This window comes from Vipera berus (genome assembly GCF_964194415.1).
Source record: "Vipera berus genome assembly, chromosome: 2".
In the NCBI taxonomy this organism is placed as follows: Eukaryota; Metazoa; Chordata; class Lepidosauria; order Squamata; family Viperidae; genus Vipera; species Vipera berus.
In genome coordinates, this window is record NC_138203.1 from 217630479 (window position 1) to 217650579 (window position 20101).

The window sequence follows — 20101 nt, forward strand, 5'->3', positions numbered from 1 at the left end:
TACCCAGTTTAGGTAATGAAATGTCTACAACAAAACAAGCAAGCTCAGAGAGCACCAAGGACCCCGAGTGTCAACCCCGAGTGTCAGGGCCCACTTCAAAACCTCATCCCAAGAAGGCAGGACTCTTGGAACAGTTTCTTTCCAAAAGGAACTTTTATTAGGAGAAGCTGATAGCAGGCATGATAGGCAAGATCTGAGGGTTTCCCGCTCAGATCAATATCTTTAAAGAGTCCCAAGAAAACCCCACCCCAATAGTTCCTCCGGTCACTTTGAATGGGCCAATTCCCAGGTGTTAAGTCCGCTGTGGGAAAGGAGCTGATAATGGGGTCCTTTCCCATGCTTGTGAAGACATTGTTGGGTCTTCGCACCTTCCCTTCCACAGCGAGAGATAAGGCAGATGGCCGGAGGCACATTCCTTTCTCACCCCGAGGTAGCATCAAGGGAGAGACAGTTCAGAGGGTAAGTATGTAGGAACAGCAGAAAGGATACATTGTAGCAAAGCAGAATAATATACCACAGAGCCTCCTCCTCAGGAGAACCTTCAGAAAGAAATGAATGAGGAAAGAAATGAGATAGATTTCCCCCCCACACCCAGGTAAAGAATGGGTTCTGACAATTTCCTTTTATTAGCAATATAGCAAGTATGGTATCAGTAAAACAGTGTGATTGTGAAACGTGTCTTCATTGTCGCAATAAGAAAATTCAAATAGCATATCTTGATTAATTGAAATACTACATAATACATTAAATATATAATACATTAGTAAAGGTAAAGGTTCCCCCGCACATGTGTGCTAGTCGTTTCCGACTCTAGGGGCCGGTGCTCATCTCTGTTTCAAAGCCGAAGAGCCAGCGCTTGTCCGAGGACGTCTCCGTGGTCATGTGGCCGGCATGACTAGACGCCAAAGGCGCACGGAACGCTGTTACCTTCCCACCGTAGTGGTCCCTATTTTTCTACTTGCATTTTTACATGCTTTCGAACTGCTAGGTTGGCAGAAGCTGGGACAAGTAACAGGCGCTCACTCTGTTACGTGGCACTCGGGATTCGACCCGCCAAACTGCCGACCTTCTGATCGACAAGCTCAGCGTCCTAACCCACTGAGCCACCACGTCCCTTATATAATACATTAAGTATATATAATACATTAAGTATTTAAGTATTATGTAAAGTATATGGAAATGAATTCCTACTGGGCAATTGAGGTGTTCATAATGGAAATTCTGTTATGTTGGAATTTCAAAATTTAAAACTTGCAAAGAATAAATCAAAGGCAGCAAATCAATGGAGGGTTTCAGCATCTCTACGATTTTTGAGTCAAATACTTTCCTACAGTTCCCCACCATCTTTCTCAGTAACTGGTTCCACTGTCGAACTGTTCTTATTGTTTCCCAGAGGTGGTTTTTCAAGAGGCAACTGGACTTCCTTGTTTTTTTAAGATGTTTCACTTCTCTTCGAAGAGGTTTCTTCAGCTCTGACTGGATAGTGGGGAATGGAAGGATCTATATTCCTTGCAGACAGCTAGTCATTTGCATTCTTTTAGAGCACAGGTGTCAAATATGATCATGTCACATGATGTATCATGATGTATCATGACTTTGCTTTTGCAAAGCTGGGGTGGGCTGCATGTGACACATCCGGCCTGCTGGCCACCAGTTTGACACCCCTGTTTTAGAGAGCCGTTGAGGCCACTTGGAGGTTTATCTTGTCCTCAGGGTCACCTGAGTAGTGCCAATGAGTGTGCACCCTTCTTGGAACTGCTGAAAGGACTGTGTTGTAGTCTGGAGATAGATGATGTCATATCCCTCCCCCTCTGTTGAAAGAGGGCTGTTCAGTTTTGACATAGATGGCCTCTTTGACCACTCTTTCAAACCAGCACTTGTGGACTTGGCTGTCTTCAGAAGAGTGATCTTTTTCTTTTAAATGCAGCTGGACTGCTGAATCTTGTCCTGATGGGTTTGTTCTCTTATGTTGTGCCATGCGTTTATGAAGGGGTTGTTTTGTTTCCCCAATGTACAGATCTGCACAAGGCTCACTGCATTGTACTGCAAATAATAATAATAATAATAATAATAATAATAATAATAATAATAATAATAATAATAATAATAATAATAATAATAATAATAATAATAATAATATTTCTATACCGCCCTTCTCCCGAAGGACTCAGGGCGGTGTACAGGGCAATAAATACAATAGAAATACAATGTACAAAAGTTAAAAAGAATTAAACATTGTAGCCCAATTGCAGTAAAAATAATAAAATTAATATTAAAACACCCCAAACCCATCAGACCAGGCTGGCTTGTTCAAATAAGTAAGTTTTTAGGTCACGGCGGAAGGAGTGAAGGTCAGGAGCCATCCGGAGCTCAACCGGTAAACGGTTCCAAAGGTCTGACGCGCCCACAGAGAACGCCCTCCCCCTGGGGGCTGCCAGTCGACACTCTCTGACCGACGGCACCCTGAGGAGGCCCTCTCTGTGGGAGCGCACTGGACGAAGGGAAGTTGATGCCGGCAGCAGGTGCTCCCGTAAGTAATCCGGACCCATGCCATTTAGGGCTTTATAGGCCATCACCAGCACCTTGAATCTCACCCGGAGGGCAACCGGCAGCCAATGCAGCTCGCGGAGTAGAGGTGTTACATGGGAGTATCGGGAAACCCCCACCACCACTCGTGCGGCCGCATTCTGCACCAGCTGCACCACGTTGCTCAGTTTGTGCCTGGGAGTTTTATCCTTGGAGTGGACCAGCTTCCGCCTTAGTGTATTCTTGGGTTTAAAGTGTACACGTGTGTTGTGTTGGCTGAAGATCCTCCTGAGCTTTTCAGATATTCCTGCAACGAATGGAATGACTGTGTTCCTTCGTTTATTGTTATTTTCTTTGTCTGTTACGGAGGAGCTCCTGCTTTTTTTTGGGATTTGATGAAGGCCCACTTGGGATAACCACACATTCTGAGGACTTCCTTGATGTGTTTAGTTCTTTTTCTTTCCCATCTTTGCTGGTAGGCAGGCCTTCAGCTCAGTGGTGTAAGGTTCTGATAACTCCCCTTTTGTGCTCCAGTGGGTGGTGAGAATCAAAATTTAAATACTGATCTGTGTGTGGGGCTTTTCTGTAAACTTCAGTGTTAAGGCTTCTGTCTTCCTTAATGTGTACTGCACAGTCCAGGAAGGCCAGACTATTTTCCTTAACATCTTCTTCTGCCAAACACCCTATGCATCATTTCATCGCCACTCATATAGTTATCACATTACATCTTGAACTAAACTAGCTGTGCTAGTTTGTTAAAGCAAAACAACAAAGAGTTTTCCACATTTTAATTTATTATAGCACATAGTACAGTTTTAGCATTTCTTGAACTGAGTGATAGTTCATGAAATCTTATGATATAGTACGTTTGTTAATCTAAAAGGTCCCATAAAACACTTTTATTAAATTCAGAGAAGTATTAGTATACGTGATAGTGAAACCATTGGTTTTAAATATGGAAAATGCATTGGTCAGTAGTAATTTATTCTGCATCTACTACGATTTTTATTTCAATAATTATTAATCATTAAGAAATTGTTCACAATCTGGTGTTCTGCTGCCATCTTGTGGCAATTATGTTTTGATTTTGATTTTTTTTGAGAGGTACTTGTTAAAAAACATTTTCCCCCTGAATCACACTTAATATTAATAAACTTTTCCTGATGAAAACATAGATCCAAGAATGGATCAGAATGATACCATCACTGGACATGTACAATTTCACTGGATCTCAGCTTCATTTAACCTTACGGTTTACTTGCACCTTACAGTGTGCAAGTAAGAATAGAACAAAGGGGCCAGTTTGGTATAGTGATTATCCTGTTGGCCTAGAAACCAGGAGACTGGGAGTTCTAGTCTTAGGGTCTTAGCCCAACTTATCTCACAGGGTTGTAGTTGTGGAGAAAAAGGATCAGGAAGGAAGATTGGTATGTTTGCCCCTCTAGGCTATATATGAAAAAAAAAGGCGGGACAAAAATCTAAAAAGAAATACTAAAGCAAATAGAATCAGAGATCTGGCACTGTTGAACACATGCAGGAATGCAGGGTGTAGCAGATGGGGTCATTTTCCCTTGATGGATATGCAGTTGCGTCTGGAAGAACCCTGTCATAACTTTGGTGATCATTTTTTCTCTCCCTCCTCTGCCCCTGACGGGTAAACATATACCGATGTAGCAGCTGGAAAAGGCCATTTAATCCAACCCTTTAAGACATGTATCCAAATAAAGTAATCCCAACAGACAGCTGTCTAGCTTTCCCCATGAAGCTATATCCAGTGAAGGAGTGCATTACATCTTTCTCAGTTTCTGGTTCCATTGTCATAATGCTCTCATTGTCAGAAACTTTCTAACATTCAAAAACCCCATACGCCTTTCCTCCTTCACTTCTGTACATAACATTACATATTGGTGTTAAAAATTTCTATTCTAAAAAGTGACAGTATGCTGTTCTGAACTGTTCTGAAGAATGGCAACAACAATGGCAAACTTAATTCTGAGGTTGCCCCATTTCAGTATCATTTCAAAAACATTCCATATGACAAATTAACTTTCTGTGGGACTGCTAGACCCTTGTTTTCAAAATTCCCACAACTGAAGAATGGGTGTAAACAGAATTCTAGGAAGTTGCAGGGATTGAGAAACAATGGTGTGAAATCTGGCTGTTCCTGCTCAAATACATGTAATTGTTAGGCCTGAGAATTCACGTGTTAACAATGATTCAAATCTTTCATTTTCCCTGAATTTTTGTTTCCTTGTTAAAAAATAAAAGAGATGACATAGCTTATAACAGAATGGACATGGTTTCATCAGGTCCCTGAAAATCAGGAATTTGGTCCAGTTAAAAATAGAACCCATTCGATAAATGGGTTCTAGGAAGAAGCTCACAGGAACGAATGAAAATAATTTATAAAATATTTTCCCAACTACCAGGTTCATGCCACTTATTACAGGTTCCGACTGCCTCTAATTGAGAATATTTATATATTGCTTTTGCTACTACACTTCAGTCCTTTGCTAGCAATTTGAAGACAATCTGTGAACTTCTTCAGATTTGTTGATCTCAAAGAGCAAAACGTGTTTTGGAGTCATAAAAAGAAAAACTTCCTTGGGATTTTTTTAATCTTCCTATAAAAGGGACATAAAAATGTTTTTGCCTTCACTATCTACATATTTGCCTCACCTTCTGTGCATTTGTCCAGCCCTATATATGAAAAGTCCTATGAGAAGGCACCTGCTAAGCCATCAACCTACCTTCCCTCAATTAGTCAAGATGAAGAGAGATGGGATAACTTAATATCTCTGCCACTACGTTCTGAAAGTCAGCAGAGAAAATAGGCTATGGAGAAAAAGATTTGTTTAACACAGCCTCAAAATATGCAGAAAATGGTAGAAAGGACATATTTTTAGGCTGAAAGAGATATCAGATAATACTTACAGGATGGTAGGAGGTCCATGTTCCAGTTCTAGATGCAATATCTAAAACTAATCCTGAAATATTGGACTCTTCTGATACCCGTGTGCACCATGTCAGCCAAAAGCTCTGCTACCCAAAGAGAGAGAGAGAGAGAGAGAGAGAGAGAGAGAGAGAGAGAGAGAGAGAGAGAGAGAGAGAAACTGACTATGTCTAGTCCCACCAGACACAGGAAGGTGTTTTGAAGTATTCAGAACAAGGCAGGCAGCCCACGTCACAACAGTCAGTAAGTCTGGGGTGTCAATATAAAGAGCCGGTCCTCCTCCTTACGGATCCACTTCATCAGCTTGTTGACAGCGCTGGCAGCTGCTGCTTTGGTACCCAAGGGGCTGAAGCATACGTAGAGTTCAAAAGCACTGGTCACCTGGAAAAAGTTTGAATTTCTATTACAATATGCAATCAGAGCAAAGCAGTTCCTCTCATGTTACTGTTGACATGCAAAGTAAATTGCCCTATTGTTTTTATTGCACGCAAATAATTGTTGTCAACTGTTTCATTGGGCCACTAAGTCAGGGGTGTCAAACTCGATTTCATTGAGGGCCGCATCAGGATTGCGGTTGCCCTCAAGGGGCCGGGTCGGTATGGCCAGGGTGGGCGTGGCCTACTGGGTGGGTGTGACTAGAGTGTGTATAACCTATGCATCAAGGGTGCCTATGGGGGCCTGGGCAGGAGTGGGACAGATCTGGGGGTCTCTGGCAGAAGGAGGGTCTCTGGACCAGGGCCAAGGCAGTGGGGGCCGTTCCCTCACTGTTTCCAGGATGGCTTCGCGGGCCACATGAAACCACTTCATGGGCCGGATCCGGCCCCCGGGCCTTGTGTTTGACATGTCTGCTCTAAGTGAAGAAGTGTGCAAGGTTTCAGTTGTACTAATACACTAATATATTTCCCAGATAATAAAGTTATTTGGGTCCTGCTTTTACTACAATTGTGCAGCAATGAAATAAATTCTTACCCAGGCTAGGAGATTTTCATTGGATCCAGCATAATAGATGTTAATTAGAGGACGGGAGGAATTGTGAGCTCGGCTATGCAAGTATTGATACAATTCCAGGAGTCTTTCCTTTTCTTCTTCAGTGATATAGGGAGCTTCAATCTCTGGGCTGGAAAAACACACTTTCATTGCATAATGCTTTTTGTCATAAAGATAAATTAAATAACTTTTTTTTTTGCCTAAGGAAAAAGTTTCTCACTTCAGCAGAATTTACAGCTAGTGATTTTTTTTTAATCTCCGAAGACTCAGGGCGGCTTACAATCTAAAGCACAAATCAATGTGCTTAGCAATAGCCTTCATTCTATGTATATGCCTGCTTATTAGGGCTTTCGCCCCCCCAAGCGGCATTATTACAAAGTCAGCTTAATTGCCCCCAACAATCTGGGTCCTCATTTTACCTACCTCGGAAGGATGGAAGGCTGAGTCAACCTTGAGCCTGGTGGGACTCGAACCTGCACTAATTGCAGGCAGCTGGTGTTACTTAAGGAGGCATTAGCCCACTGCTCCACCAAGGCTCTATTTTACTAAATAATGTCCCCTCTCCCAATTTTGTGATGAGTTACCATTAAAACACAATCTCAAAATATACGAGCTTGAAATTTTATTAATACCAAAGACTGTTGAGAATTAAGATCAGGATTTTGTTTAGACAATAAGCATTTAACCTGCAGTTCTAGGGTCACATCTCCCAAAGAGTCTCCGGTAGAGACTCAGAACCTGTCCAAAAACTGTTGCTACTTTTTTATTATTTTTTTAAAATGTCAATACAATATTTACATGCTATAATTTACATATTCTTGACATTCTATAATTTATATAACTTAAGAGTATTGGAAATAAAAAAGTAGGTAGTCTGTCAATATTAGTTACAATGTAGGATATCAGTGTTACTATCCAGCATTAAAATTATTTGACTTTTTCAATTCAAAGTCAAGAATAATGTTGTGAAAGATAAAAATAAAAAAGAAACACACTCCAATTTGCATCAAGGTATTTGTTATATAATAAAATTTTTGATCTTGTGTGTGTGTGTGTGTGTGTGTGTGTGTGTGTGTGTATCCAAATTGTTTTGAGATCAAAGAAGAGAAAAACATGTAAATTCAATTCTTCCTGATTTTGCCTGGTTCTTTCTCCATGTCTTATTTACTTCTTGAATAGCTCTCAGCACACCATTCAAAGGTAAAGTGTGGCCTGTGATCCAACAACCTGAGACCTCTTTGCACAAACTAAATGTAGACATTTGTATACAGATGTCTTTAGGTGGAACTAGAGTGTACTCTGTTTTGTCTGTAACATTTAAGTTTTTTGTTTCATTCCAAAAGAAACTGTAGGACTGGAAAGACAGATCTGATCATTATCTCCCACATCAGATCAGAAAATGGATTCTACAAACAATATTTTCGAAGTGGATCTACAGTACTTACCTACCTCCTCACAATTAAGTTGCAGGTGTAATTTGGATTGTATTCTAGAGCAGAGGTCCCCAACCTTTTGGGCACCAGGGACCGGTCCCCGTGGAGAGAGGTTTTTCTGCGGACCGAAGGGTGCGTGGTTTTGTGTGCTGCCTGCATCTCGCAGATGGGGCTTTGCTTGTGTGTGCAGCCCGGTTGCTGGCATGCTGCAGCCCGGTACTGGTCCACGGACCGGGGGTTGGAGACCCCTGTTCTAGAGCATACAAAGTCTCCTGAAAGTATGATTAGACTATTCAACTAAGCAATAAACTAGGTTTTTGGGTGCTCCTGGATTACGCAATAAACCCCATTGCCTTTCTCATTTTTACTGCTAGCTGGCTACCTATGTTTTATTACTATTCATTAAACTGGCTATTTAGTGTATAAGTATCTTTGATTTGATGGCCACAGGGCCACAAATTATTAGGAGGATTGTTCAAATACCTATAGCTCTAAAGACAGAGCTGATTTTTGTTTCCTGGAGACATATTGTGCATGTCAATTTGTAATTTAATTTATTTTATTAATTCAGTAGGAACTTGATGTCCCAAGGTTAAATTTCATCTTCCTGAAATAGACTATCCAACATAGACTAAATTGATCCCATTAATGGAGAGTAGATCAATTCTATCTATCCTTGCCTTCAGCAGAGTTCTAGAGAGAAGCTTGAAGATGGGTTTTGCCCAGGATGGACTCTCACCTGGTAAAAAGTCCTGAACTCTTAGATTTGTAGATGAAGTGTCGAAGGTCTGGAATTCCCACCTGGGAGACACTGTAGAAAGGAGTACGCAATGCTTCCAAGAGAACATGATGAACACCACGCTTCTTTAGGCGTTCTTGGAACTTTTGCTTGCAGTGAGATACAGTAAAGAAGTCCTCACGATCAGTAGAAATCAGGACAAGGCACAAGTCAATGTTTGGTTCCAAATAAGAAATGTGAGCATGGAAGAAACCATTGGAATTGAACTTGGGAAGGCATATTGGAGTCCAAGCTTCTCCTTCTCTAAATGAGGAGGATGAGCTAATGAGATTAAAGAGTAAATGGAGATCAATTGGATGAAGGAATTGGTCCCTTTTCCTCACAAGTGATACCAATTGGTTCTTTGACAATAAGATGGCAAATACTAGGCTTTTAGCTTTGGCTTGTTGAAGGCAAGCACTCACCACATCCCTGACTGCAGCAGCCATAGGCAGGCAACGTGCTGCCCCCATGAGAAAACTGGGGTCTCTAGCCATCAGGTCTACCAAGTTGTCAGTTATACGCTCAGAGCCTGCTAACAGTCTCCTTAGATCATAGTTCTGCTTCTGTTGGAATATCCGGTTAAGCTGAGTCAGTGTCAAGAGACTGACTATCTGGTAATAGATATAAAGGAGTTCTTGAGCAATTTCTTGCTCTGACTGTCGAGTCTGAGCCACTGCAACAAGCACCAGGGGACTCTTGCGCACGAAGACCACCTTGTATCCATCTGGCAGAGTCAAAATGGAGAAGGAGAGCAAGTGCGTCAATAGTTTGAGCTACAGTGGTAACCCTAAAGCCCTTTTTGAAAATAGTTTTTACTTCAGTGGAGGTTACTCTGGGGAACTGCATATTGTACTCTAGCTGTTTTCTGATAATTATTGTTCTTTGCATGCAAGGGGTATTTTACGAATATCTACCTGAAATAAAAAATGGTACAAATTATAGGTTTATTAGTTCTGTGAAAAGTAATGAGAATTAACTAAACTTATTCTTAGGTTTTGAAAGTTGTTATTTATGAAGTTTTGACTAATTCTCTTCCACCTCAAGGTTGGCCAGTAGCAGCCATCTTAGCAATCTAGTCATATTCTTCTGTCTGAACATGGATTTTGGTCAGTTTTTTTTTTTAATAAATTGACTTTGGATTTGCTCCTTGCTCTTTACAGAAACATCTTAATTGTTCATCTATAACTTACTTGATGCTAAACTAAAGATAAATGGCATATTAACAAATTATTAAACTTGTTAAGTTAAACCAAATTTCCCCCATCCAAGTTATTTCTTTGTTAATTTTAATGTATTTGTTCTTACTGTTTTCATCTTTTATAATACTGTTTTATTGCATTGTAAGCCTCCTAGAGTCAAGTGATAGCCTGATGGGCAGTGAGTACATTAAAAAAAATAACTTACAGAAGCATTTTTTATTGTTTTGTGTAAAAATCAGCACTTTTAGCCCTAAAGCCAATGTTATACTGATTATCTCTGCAGAAGACTCTGCACTCTCATTTCTTCTGTCTTTCCCTCATACCATATTCTATTTTCCAACAGGCCTAGTTTGTCAGGAAGAAATGTTATGAATTAGTACCTGCATGAATTGATCTGATGGCATTCTTTTCCGCTTCTACAAAGGAGACCAAAGCCATCATTACTCCCATGGTAGTAGACAAAGCCTGTTCACACCCATATCGTGAGTATATGGGCTTGCCTGCCTCACTTAGAACAAAGATGTGCTTCTGATGCATGCGCCAGGTCTCCATGGTTATATCTTCTTCTTCTTTCCCTGACAGGACTGAACCTCGACGTGAAGCTTGTGGTGACAGTTCCAAATTGCCCTCACTGTTCTGCCTTATCTCTTCTTCCAGGTCCAGGGCTATACCAGTAAGTTGTGTGCTTAGTTCACTGAAATCCTTGCTGATCTCTTCCATCTTGAGCTCGTCACCTTGAGACTCTTCCCTCTCGCCTGGGCTCTTGGGTGCCAATTCTGTATTGTCTGTACTGGTTAGGTCCTCATATGACTTAGTGTGAACAAATATGGCTCCCTCTTGGCCTGCCCCTGATAAACAATGCCAGAATAAGTGGTCAGTTTCTCAGAACAGAACAGAGGGTAATTTTAAACTGTGACAAAGGCATCAGAACAGAGTGACTTCCAAAGTTCCTCAGTGCATCAGCCTACGTAAGATGGTAAATAAATCTTGATTTTCTTTAATCTTCTGCTAAAATTTCTGTTTCTGTGCTTTGTGTTAACTAAGGAACAAGGGGTTGCATTTAAATATTAAAGGTTAGAAGATTACATTTATTTTAATGAATACACCCTACCACCCTTAAACCATAATGGATGCTCTTCCTTTGAAAACAATGTAAAACAGGCAGATCTTTTAATTTTAATATTTTAATGTGATAATTGTACTACCTGAGCTCAAACATTTTTAATTCTTACTCAGGAACTTGAAATTTATTATCTGTCTTTCTTCCTTAAGTACCGCATGCATATTCTTTAGGTATATTTAATAAATTAGTCAGAGAAGGCTGAATGTATCGAGTATTTTAAAGCAGTGAAAGAAAAACTGAGAATTAAGTTCCCAATAATAATCTGAAATCAAGTTAAGAATCTCAGACTACTGAGTCTTAGATTCACAGAAATATGGCCCATTAAGCAGAAACAGTGGTTTTCATTCTATGAAAAGATATGGTTTGAGATTAATTATTCTCAGAGTCTAAAATCTAGATTATCTGCTCATGTATTATTCTGGATGATTTTTTCCCAGTTTTGTAGTTTCTTTTCCCTTTTCTTGCATGATTGTTGATATTTCTGCTACATTTGTTTGGAAATGTTACTATTATTCTTCCTAATAAAACCCAGGAAAGTGACCATATTTTTTAATATCAGCCTGAGACTAGGATTTTGGATAGCAATTTAGTGGCTTTTTAGAGTTGATTTAATCATAGACTTATAACTTCGCCATCTGCACTGCTGTCCATCTATTTCTGGGCCCAATACAAAATGTTCACACATTAACATATAAAACTCCAACAGCTTGAAATCAGGCTGTCTGAAGCAGCTTCTCCAGTAAGGCAGAGCAGGTAGTTATAAAAAAAAGTCTTCTTTTCTGATTTGCATAAAACACCATTTTCAGATTAATTAGCCTGATATCTATGTTATGATAATTTTGATCCCAGGTAGAGCTCTTACTTTCCTAGGCATCTGAAGTATTGTTTTGGCATTTTTAATGTTAGTGTTTTGATACCGTTTTAGTGTGACTGGGTGCTATATTTGACATTTCTACCCATTCTGCTGGTTGTGGTGCTCTCTGTGCAGGTTTTTATTTAGTAATGGTTCTCACAGAGGATTCCATGTGGAAAATAGGTCACTTGACTGGATTTTATAGGCAAGAATAATTGCTGCTTTCTGGCTGCCATCCTATTCTTCTTAGTAAACTACCACTGTATAGTAGTTCTTCCCTCTCAATAAAAGGATGTTCATTAAAAATATCAGAAAAAGAGGAAGGTCTTACTATCATCTAAAATAAAACTGATTATATTGCATATCCACACTCTCTGAATATAATATATATATATATATATATATATATATATATATATATATATATATATATATATATATATATATATATATATATATATATATATATATATATATATATATATATATATATATATATATATATATATATATATATATATATATATATATATATATATATATATATATATATGAAGAAAGAGTGAATGGATCAACAGGAAAGATTAAGAAATGTGTTGTTAAATGGAGTTGATGAGATTCTCAGAAAGGAAGATTAAAACAAAATCAAACACAATGTATGGAGCAGTGAATTTTGCATGTTAGAAACAACAATACTGTGCAACAATAGAAAGGTAAGCTTAAGTATAGTGTATGGTGTTAGCATCAAGTAGATTTACAATAACAATAATAGAGTTGGAAGGGACCTTTAAGATCATCTAGTCCAACCCCCTGCTCAGGCAGGAAACCCTATACCATTTCAGACAAGTCGCTGTCCAGTCTCTTCTTAAAAACTTCCAGTGTTGGAGCATTCACCACTTCTGGAGGCAGGTTGTTCCACTGGTTAGTTGTTCTAACTGTCAGGAAGTTTCTCCTTAGTTCTAGGTTGCTTCTCTCCTTGACTAGTTTCCATCCATTGTTTCTTGTCCTGCTTTCAGGTGCTTTGGAGAATAGCTTGACTCCCTCTTCTTTGTGGCAGCCCCTGAGATATTGGAATACTGCTATCATGTCACCCCTCACCCTTCTCTTCATTAAACTAGACATACCCAATTCCAGCAACCGTTCCTTATATGTTTTAGCCTCCAGTCCCCTAATCATCTTTGTTGCTGTTCTCTTTCTAGAGTCTTAACATCTTTTTTACATCGTGGTGATCAAAATTGGATGCAGTATTCCAAGTGTGACCTTACCAAGGCATTATAAATTTTATAATGGTATTAACACTTCACGGGAACTTGGTTCCATCCCTCTGTTAATGTAGCCTAGCACTGTGTTGGCTTTTTTGGCAGCTGCAGCACACTGCTGGCTCATATTTTAAATGATTGTCCACTAGGACTCCGAGATCTCTCTCACAGTTACTACTATTGAGCAAGGTACCACCTATACTGTACCACATATATACTGTACTGTACATTTGTTTTTTCTTGCCCAAATGTAGAACCTTACTTTTTTCACCACTGAATTTCATTTTGTTAGATAGTGCCCAATGTTCAAGTCTGTCAAGATCCTTCTGTACCTTAAGCCTATCTTCTGGAGTGTTGGCTGTTCCTGTCAACTTGGTGTCATTTGCAAATTTGATGAGTTTCCCATCTATCCTGTCATCCAAATCATTGATGAAGATATTGAAGAGCACTGGGCCCAGAACAGAGCCCACCACACTCTTCCTTCATGTAGATGCAGTTCCATTGAAGACCACATGCTGAGTATGGCCAGTCAGCCAGCTGTGAATCCATCTGGTGGTGATGCTGTCTTACCCACATTTTTCTATCTTATCAAGTAGTAGGTTGTGGTCTACTTTATCAAATGCCTTACTGAAGTCCTAGTAAATTAGTCCAAGTAAATTAAATACATTACCTTTTCCTTATCTCATTCCTTAATTTCTTTGGCTCATTATTTCTTACCCCATTTGGCATCGGTCTATTTATTCCCTACCCCAAAAAGGAATAACATGATTGTATATGTGTGTTGTGTGTAATAACAGTATTCCACACAAAATGCACAAAGTATGTCTACTATGACTCACCTGGTTCTGTTCCCTCGGTCAATCCTGGGGTTGGACTCTCTGACCTCTCGGACTGCTGTCCATCAGTCGGGGCCAAGGACCCATTCGACACATCCTTCTTCTTATAAACATCCACAGCCATTATTAGAAATTAGTGATCTGCAAGCAAACACATCAAAACTACTAACCTTTAGTGGCTTTATTTGTTTGTTTGTTTGTTGATTGATTGATTGATTGATTGATTGATTGATTGATTGGACTTATGTCTGCCCATCTCACTTAACTCTGGGCAGCTCATAATAAATAATCCCTAAAACTTAAAATTTTCCAGCTTGAATTAATAATCAACTACATTTGAGTTTCATTCTAACATACTAACTATAAAAGGGCACTGCTAGGGCAGAAACCCTTTGGTATAATTAATCATTTCAGGATGAGGAATATAAAACAGACCTATGAAACAGTCTGACTACACAGAACATTTTCCCATGTTAACTGATCTGTCAGTCCAGCTGCTTGATTTCACATGAGACACTGAACTAAATGTAAGGTTTATAAACTAAATGTAAGAGCTGTATTTGCATAATGTGGCTTTCTTAATTTATAGTTCAATAGATTATATGAATATAACCAACCAACAACTTCTTTAATGTCTTCTGCTCCAAGTGTGAGAGGATTGGCACAATATTCAGGAACAAACTGAGCAGCCCAATGGTTTTGAGGTAAAATGTCCTTTTTTTCTTTTTCCTCCCTCTGACCATCAGAAAGTAATGACAAAAAGTCGCTTAGCAACATCATATAAAGAGAAGGTCTTTGAATTCAACATATTTTCAAAGACCTGAGTGACTAATTCTGATCAGATGTCTACATGATTGGACATCTCTGCCATTTCCTGAAAGATAGGGAAATTGGTCTTGATCATCTTAATTGATCTCCTCTAAATCTTCTCTAGTTCATTATATCTGTTTTGAGGTGCAGCAACCATAACTGCACACAATTTTCTACCAATGGTCACACCATAGATTTATATTATGTTTTAAAGCAGGGGTCTTCAAACTTGGCCCTTTTATGACTCGTGGACTTCAACTCCCAGAATTCCTCAGCCAGCATATTTGGCTGAGGAATTCTGGGAGTTGAAGTCCACGAGTCATAAAAGGGCCAAGTTTGAAGACCCCTGTTTTAAAGGTAGTAATACATTATGTCTCTGTGTGTATACAATAATACAATATCAAAACAATATTGATACCTCTATTTTCAGTGCCATTTCTTATTATTCCTAACTTGCTGTTGGCCTTTTTTTTTACAGTAGATGCACATTGCATTGACACTTTTGTAGAACTTCTCACCGTTACTTCAAGAAAATTAATTAATTAAATCAATAAAGCACTCATATCTTTTGGGGACTACCATAGTAGCCTGAAAAAAATGTGTCACCTTTAATAAACAGAGAATGCTGTGTTTGTTCATTTCTGAAATATTTTTGAAATAAGTCCCTATGTAGGAACATTAAGCAACCTGACTCTCTTGACATATTTTAGATTTATATCTGTATTAGCTCTAGCCTGTAAGGCCTATGGAAGAGAGCTACAATATAATAATAAAAATATTTGTGGGCTACAGATAACATCTCTCGTATGTAGCACATGACTAATTGGGCAGAACTGCTTCTCAATTGCAAGCATCTTTTTCCTAATAGTGTACTTTATTTAACCAATAGGAAGGACTTTTTTTTCCTCCCAAATGAGGTACAGACATTATTGTTGAAAAGCTTGGATACTTTTGAAGATTAGAAGAACAGAATAGAGCTGGAAGGGACCTTGGAAGTCTTCTAGTCCAGCCCCCTGCTCAAGTAGGAGAACCTATACCAATAATAACAATAACAATAATAACAACAACAACAACAACAACAACAAAGTTGGAAGGGACTTTGGAACCCCCTGTTCAGACAGGTGACTGTCTAGCCTCTTCTTAGAAATCTCCAGTGATGGAGCGCCCACGATTTCTGGAGGCAAGCTGTTCCACTGGTTAATTGTCCTCACTGTTAGGAAGTTTCTCCTTAATTCCAGGTTGCTTCTCTTTTTGTTTAATTTCCAACCATTGTTTCTTGTCCTGCCCTCTGGTTCTTTGGAGAATAGTTTGATGCCCTCTTCTCTGTGGCAGCCCCTCAAATACTGGAATACTGCTATCATGTCACCCCTGTTTCTTCTTTTCTTTAGCCTAGCCAAACTCAAATCCTGCAGCTGTTCTTCATATGTTTTAGTGTCCAGGCCTTTGATCATTTTAGTTGCTCTTCTCTGAACTTTTTCCAAAGTCTCAACATCTATTTTGCCAATACTGGTTATAGTTTCCCAGGTGTGGTCTTACTAGGGTTTTATAAAGTGGTATTAATACTTCATGTGATCTTGATTCTATGCCTCTGTTTATACAACCCACGATTGTATTAGCTTTTTTGGTGGCAGCTGCACACTGCTGGCTCATAGTCAAGTGATCATCCACTAGGACTCCAAGGTCCTTCTCACAGTTACTGTTTTTGAGCCACGTCTCGTCTAATCTGTACTTATACCTTTGATTTTTCCTGCCTAAATGTAAAACTTTTATTTTCTCCACATTAAAACTCATTTTGTTGGACAGGGCCCATTGTTCAAGTTTGTCAAGATCTTTTTGGCTCCTGAGCTTGTCTTCTGGGCTGTTAGCTATTCCTGCCAGTTTAGTATCATCTGCAAATTTGATGAGTTCCTCTTCTATTCCTTCATCTAAGTGATTAATGAAGATATTGAAGAGTACTAGGCCTAAGACGGAGCCTTGTGGTACCCCACTGCTTACTTATCTCCATGTGGATATAGTACCATTGAGCACTACTTGTTGAGTACAGTTTGTCAGCCAGCTACAAATCCATCTGGTGGCGATGTTGTCTATTCCATCTTTTTTTAGCTTACCAAGCAGTAGGTTGTGGTCTACTTTGTCAAATGCCTTACTGAAATCTAAGTATACTATGTCCACAGCATTTCACTGGTCTACTAATTTGGTCACTTTATCAAAGAATGAAATAAGATTAGTTTGGCACGATCTGCTTTTAACAAACCTGTGCTGGTTACCAGTTATAACTTTGTTTGCTTCCAGTTGATCACAGATCTGTTTTTTGATTATCTTTTCCAGAATCCTCCCAGGTATTGATTTTAGGCTGATTGGTCTGTAGTTTCCTGGGTCTGTTTTTTCCCCCTTTCTTGAATGTGGGAACTACATCAGCCCTTTTCCAATCCTCAGGTACTTCCCCAGTGCTCCAGGATTTTTGAAAGATATGCATTAATTCTGAAATAACATCTGCCAGCTCCTTCAGATCTACGGGATGTAATCTGTCGAGTCCCAGTGATTTATATTCATCAAGGTTGAATAGGTGTTTCCATTGTCTTATTTTAATTTTTGTTTCTAGTTTGCATTAACAGTTGCTTAGAACAGTTTTCTAGGAAAAGCTAATCCTTTTTATAATACCTCAATGGGATTTTTCTTCCTTTTCTCTCCTTTCCTGTCCACCTACTTCTGAAATAAAGGACTGTCCTATTTATAATAAAGGATGTATAGCCACTGTAGTGCATTTCCACTACTGTCTCTCAGCCTTAGAAAACACACAAGAACATGCATAAAATATTTCTCTTTCCAAGATATAGCAGCAAAGAAAAAACAAACAGTATGGAGAAGGTGTGAAGGAAAGAGGTAATTGAAAAGAAAACATTGGGGGAGCAAAACTGGATTTATAATTTATTTCCCTTCATTTCAGAGGAGCCATCTTAATTTCAGGGTTGTCTTCTTCCTGGAACACTATAGTTCTTGTTTATCTCTAGCCCTCTGTAATTCAATAAATTGTGATTAGTAAAGCTCCTTTTCATTTTCTCAAGGCTAACTGGTGCCTTATCTAGAAACTGCTAAATGTTTATTACTGCAGGAGCTAACCTGGACTTCATTCCTACCTCATGATTCAGATTTTTCCCCCCCGCTCTTGACTTCTAGTGTCTATTTGCTTCTGAGGGTTTACAGTTAACACATTTATATTCTTTATGCCAGGGCATCTTAGTAGAACTGGCATTCCAAGTAAATAGCTCCTATACCAGTTCTTTGTAGGAATAGTTCCATGGAAATAAAATTCATTTAGAAGACCAAATCTGGAGCTCTGTTTCAACTTGAACTTCTTCTGAAGTGTCATTTGAGTTCACAAGCGAGAAAGAATTAGGGCAACCATAACAGGGCAGCAAAAAACTGGGCAAGCACTAAATGGTAGCAAGGCGATATAGACTTTGCTACTATGTAGTACTTATTTAGATTTTGGCAACCCAGATATAGTAGCTTTAAAAAAATCCCTGAATGACAGATTTTTTTTGTCATCAGTTGAATTGCAGTCCCTAATTAGACTCTGCCACCAGCAGTGGCAAATCAAACCATTCTCAATTCTGTACCTGAATGCATCCATGAACGCCAACTGGCAATCAAATGGCATGATGAAAATTCTTTAATTTCACAACATATAGACAGATTTAACCATACTGGTAGTTTCAATTGGGAAAATGTGGCAAATCCTAGACAAGGCCTAATCCAAAAATGCCAGGGAATTTCTAGAAGCCTGGCACTCTGACAAATCAGCCAGCAATAGACATGTAGACATTGACAATGTGTATAGACTATGCAAAAGAGACAATCAACCAGCCCAAAAGAGAAAAAGACTTCAGCACCGCTCCACCAGTAATCAGTACTCAGATCAGCATAGATGAACTCCAAGATCAACTTCAGATCATCAAGTAAGCAATGCCCCAATCAAGAAACTGCCATTAGTAAACAGCACAACCAAAGAATCCCTAAGACCGCCCCCACCCACACAGACAGGCAAGACACCAGAATATAAACTTACAGTAAACAGCACTCCTTCTAACACTGATGATGTTACCTAGTTAGGGTAATGAATGTCTGCAAGAAAACAAGTAAGCTCAGAGAGTATCAAGGACCCCTCATTTCATTACTTTCTGCTAAATACAAACAGGCATTGACATATCCCTAAGAATGTGAACTGGTTCAAATTCTTCTTTCACCCTCAGTTTGCACTTTATACCAAAGCTGGTTACACAGTTAATTTGGAGGAGGGGGAGCTGCCAATTAAAAGGTTCCATAATTCTATAAATTCTATAAAATTTCAAAATATTTGTCTGGAAATGAAAAGGAACCTGAAAACCAATTTGCTAATTTAGATTATTTGAAGATAGACAATTAAATTACATATTTCCCTACATGAATTATTTGTGGTTTTGTACAATCTCTCCCTCCTAAATGATGCTGTGAGTTCAAATTAATACATGGTTTGTGTGTGTGTGTGTGTGTGTGTGTGTGTGTGTGTGTGTGTGCTCTTCACTTTCCTTCCACCATGTGTTATCATTGCTGTCACTAACTACTCTTGGAGAAAAATCTATTGGAGCACATCAACAACTTAAACCTCTGTTTAATTTCCAGACTCTGGTAAATCGCTTGGATATCATAAGAGATTGATTTGCATGAAATTCAGTTAAGCTGCCTTTCCCTGTCATCTGCCACAGTAGCAAGTTTCAGTTAGGACAGCGCTGAGAATATTTGCAAAACTGAAGACAACTATCAACAGGCCTAAACTCTGTATTTTTCTTCCTGTTTATACTTTCAGTTCAGGAATATAAAGGGTACTTACAGTTTTGACAGGAACAAGCTGTCGACAGAGAAAACGTCAGTGAAAGTCTGCTTCTCCGCTTGTGGATGAAATCTGAGCAGAAGGGGAAGGACGTAAAGCTCCGGGGAAAGGAGGAGGAGGAGTTCAGTCAGCAGCGATCTCCTAAGGAAATTCTGCCATTGGAGTCTAGAGCATGCCTTTCAATCTCGCCAGCTGATTCTGTCTTCTCCAGCTACATCCAGGAACGTACAGTGCACTACCTACTTCTCTTTTTTCAAAGGTCACTTTCTCAATACCACAGATCCCAGTGCATCTTGGGGATTGTAGTCCACAGTTCTGTAGTTTGCTGTTTTGACGGTCAAAAAGTGAGATTCATTTCTAACGGAGAAGTAAAAAAGCATCTGCCAACATTTGAAACATAGGATAGATTTAAACCACCCTTCTGTTCAGAATTTCTTAATCTCTTTGATAATGTTGAAAATGTAATAAAAA

At 39.1% G+C, this 20101-nt stretch overlaps 1 protein-coding gene across 3 annotated transcripts; it reads right to left on the reverse strand.

The window, feature by feature from the left end:
* Window positions 1-1987: 1987 nt before the first annotated feature.
* MON1A (MON1 homolog A, secretory trafficking associated) lies at window positions 1988-19839 on the reverse strand. 3 transcript variants are annotated; one of them, XR_014025630.1, is made up of 7 exons: window positions 19631-19839; window positions 13954-14091; window positions 10260-10727; window positions 8639-9404; window positions 6449-6596; window positions 5461-5860; window positions 1988-2043 (listed from the first exon to the last, which is right to left on the reverse strand). XR_014025630.1 is itself a non-coding variant. In XM_081321266.1 (6 exons), the coding sequence occupies exons 2-6, from the start codon at window positions 14072-14074 to the stop codon at window positions 5720-5722; spliced, it is 1644 nt and encodes a 547-aa protein (XP_081177392.1). In that variant the 5' UTR covers window positions 14075-14091; window positions 19631-19839; the 3' UTR covers window positions 3313-5719. The 3 variants fall into 3 exon arrangements, 2 of the variants coding, with proteins under 2 accessions (XP_081177392.1, XP_081177393.1); XM_081321266.1 differs by lacking the exon at window positions 1988-2043 and having other exon boundaries at window positions 3313-5860; XM_081321267.1 differs by lacking the exons at window positions 1988-2043; window positions 10260-10727 and having other exon boundaries at window positions 3313-5860.
* Between the last annotated feature and the right edge of the window lie 262 nt (window positions 19840-20101).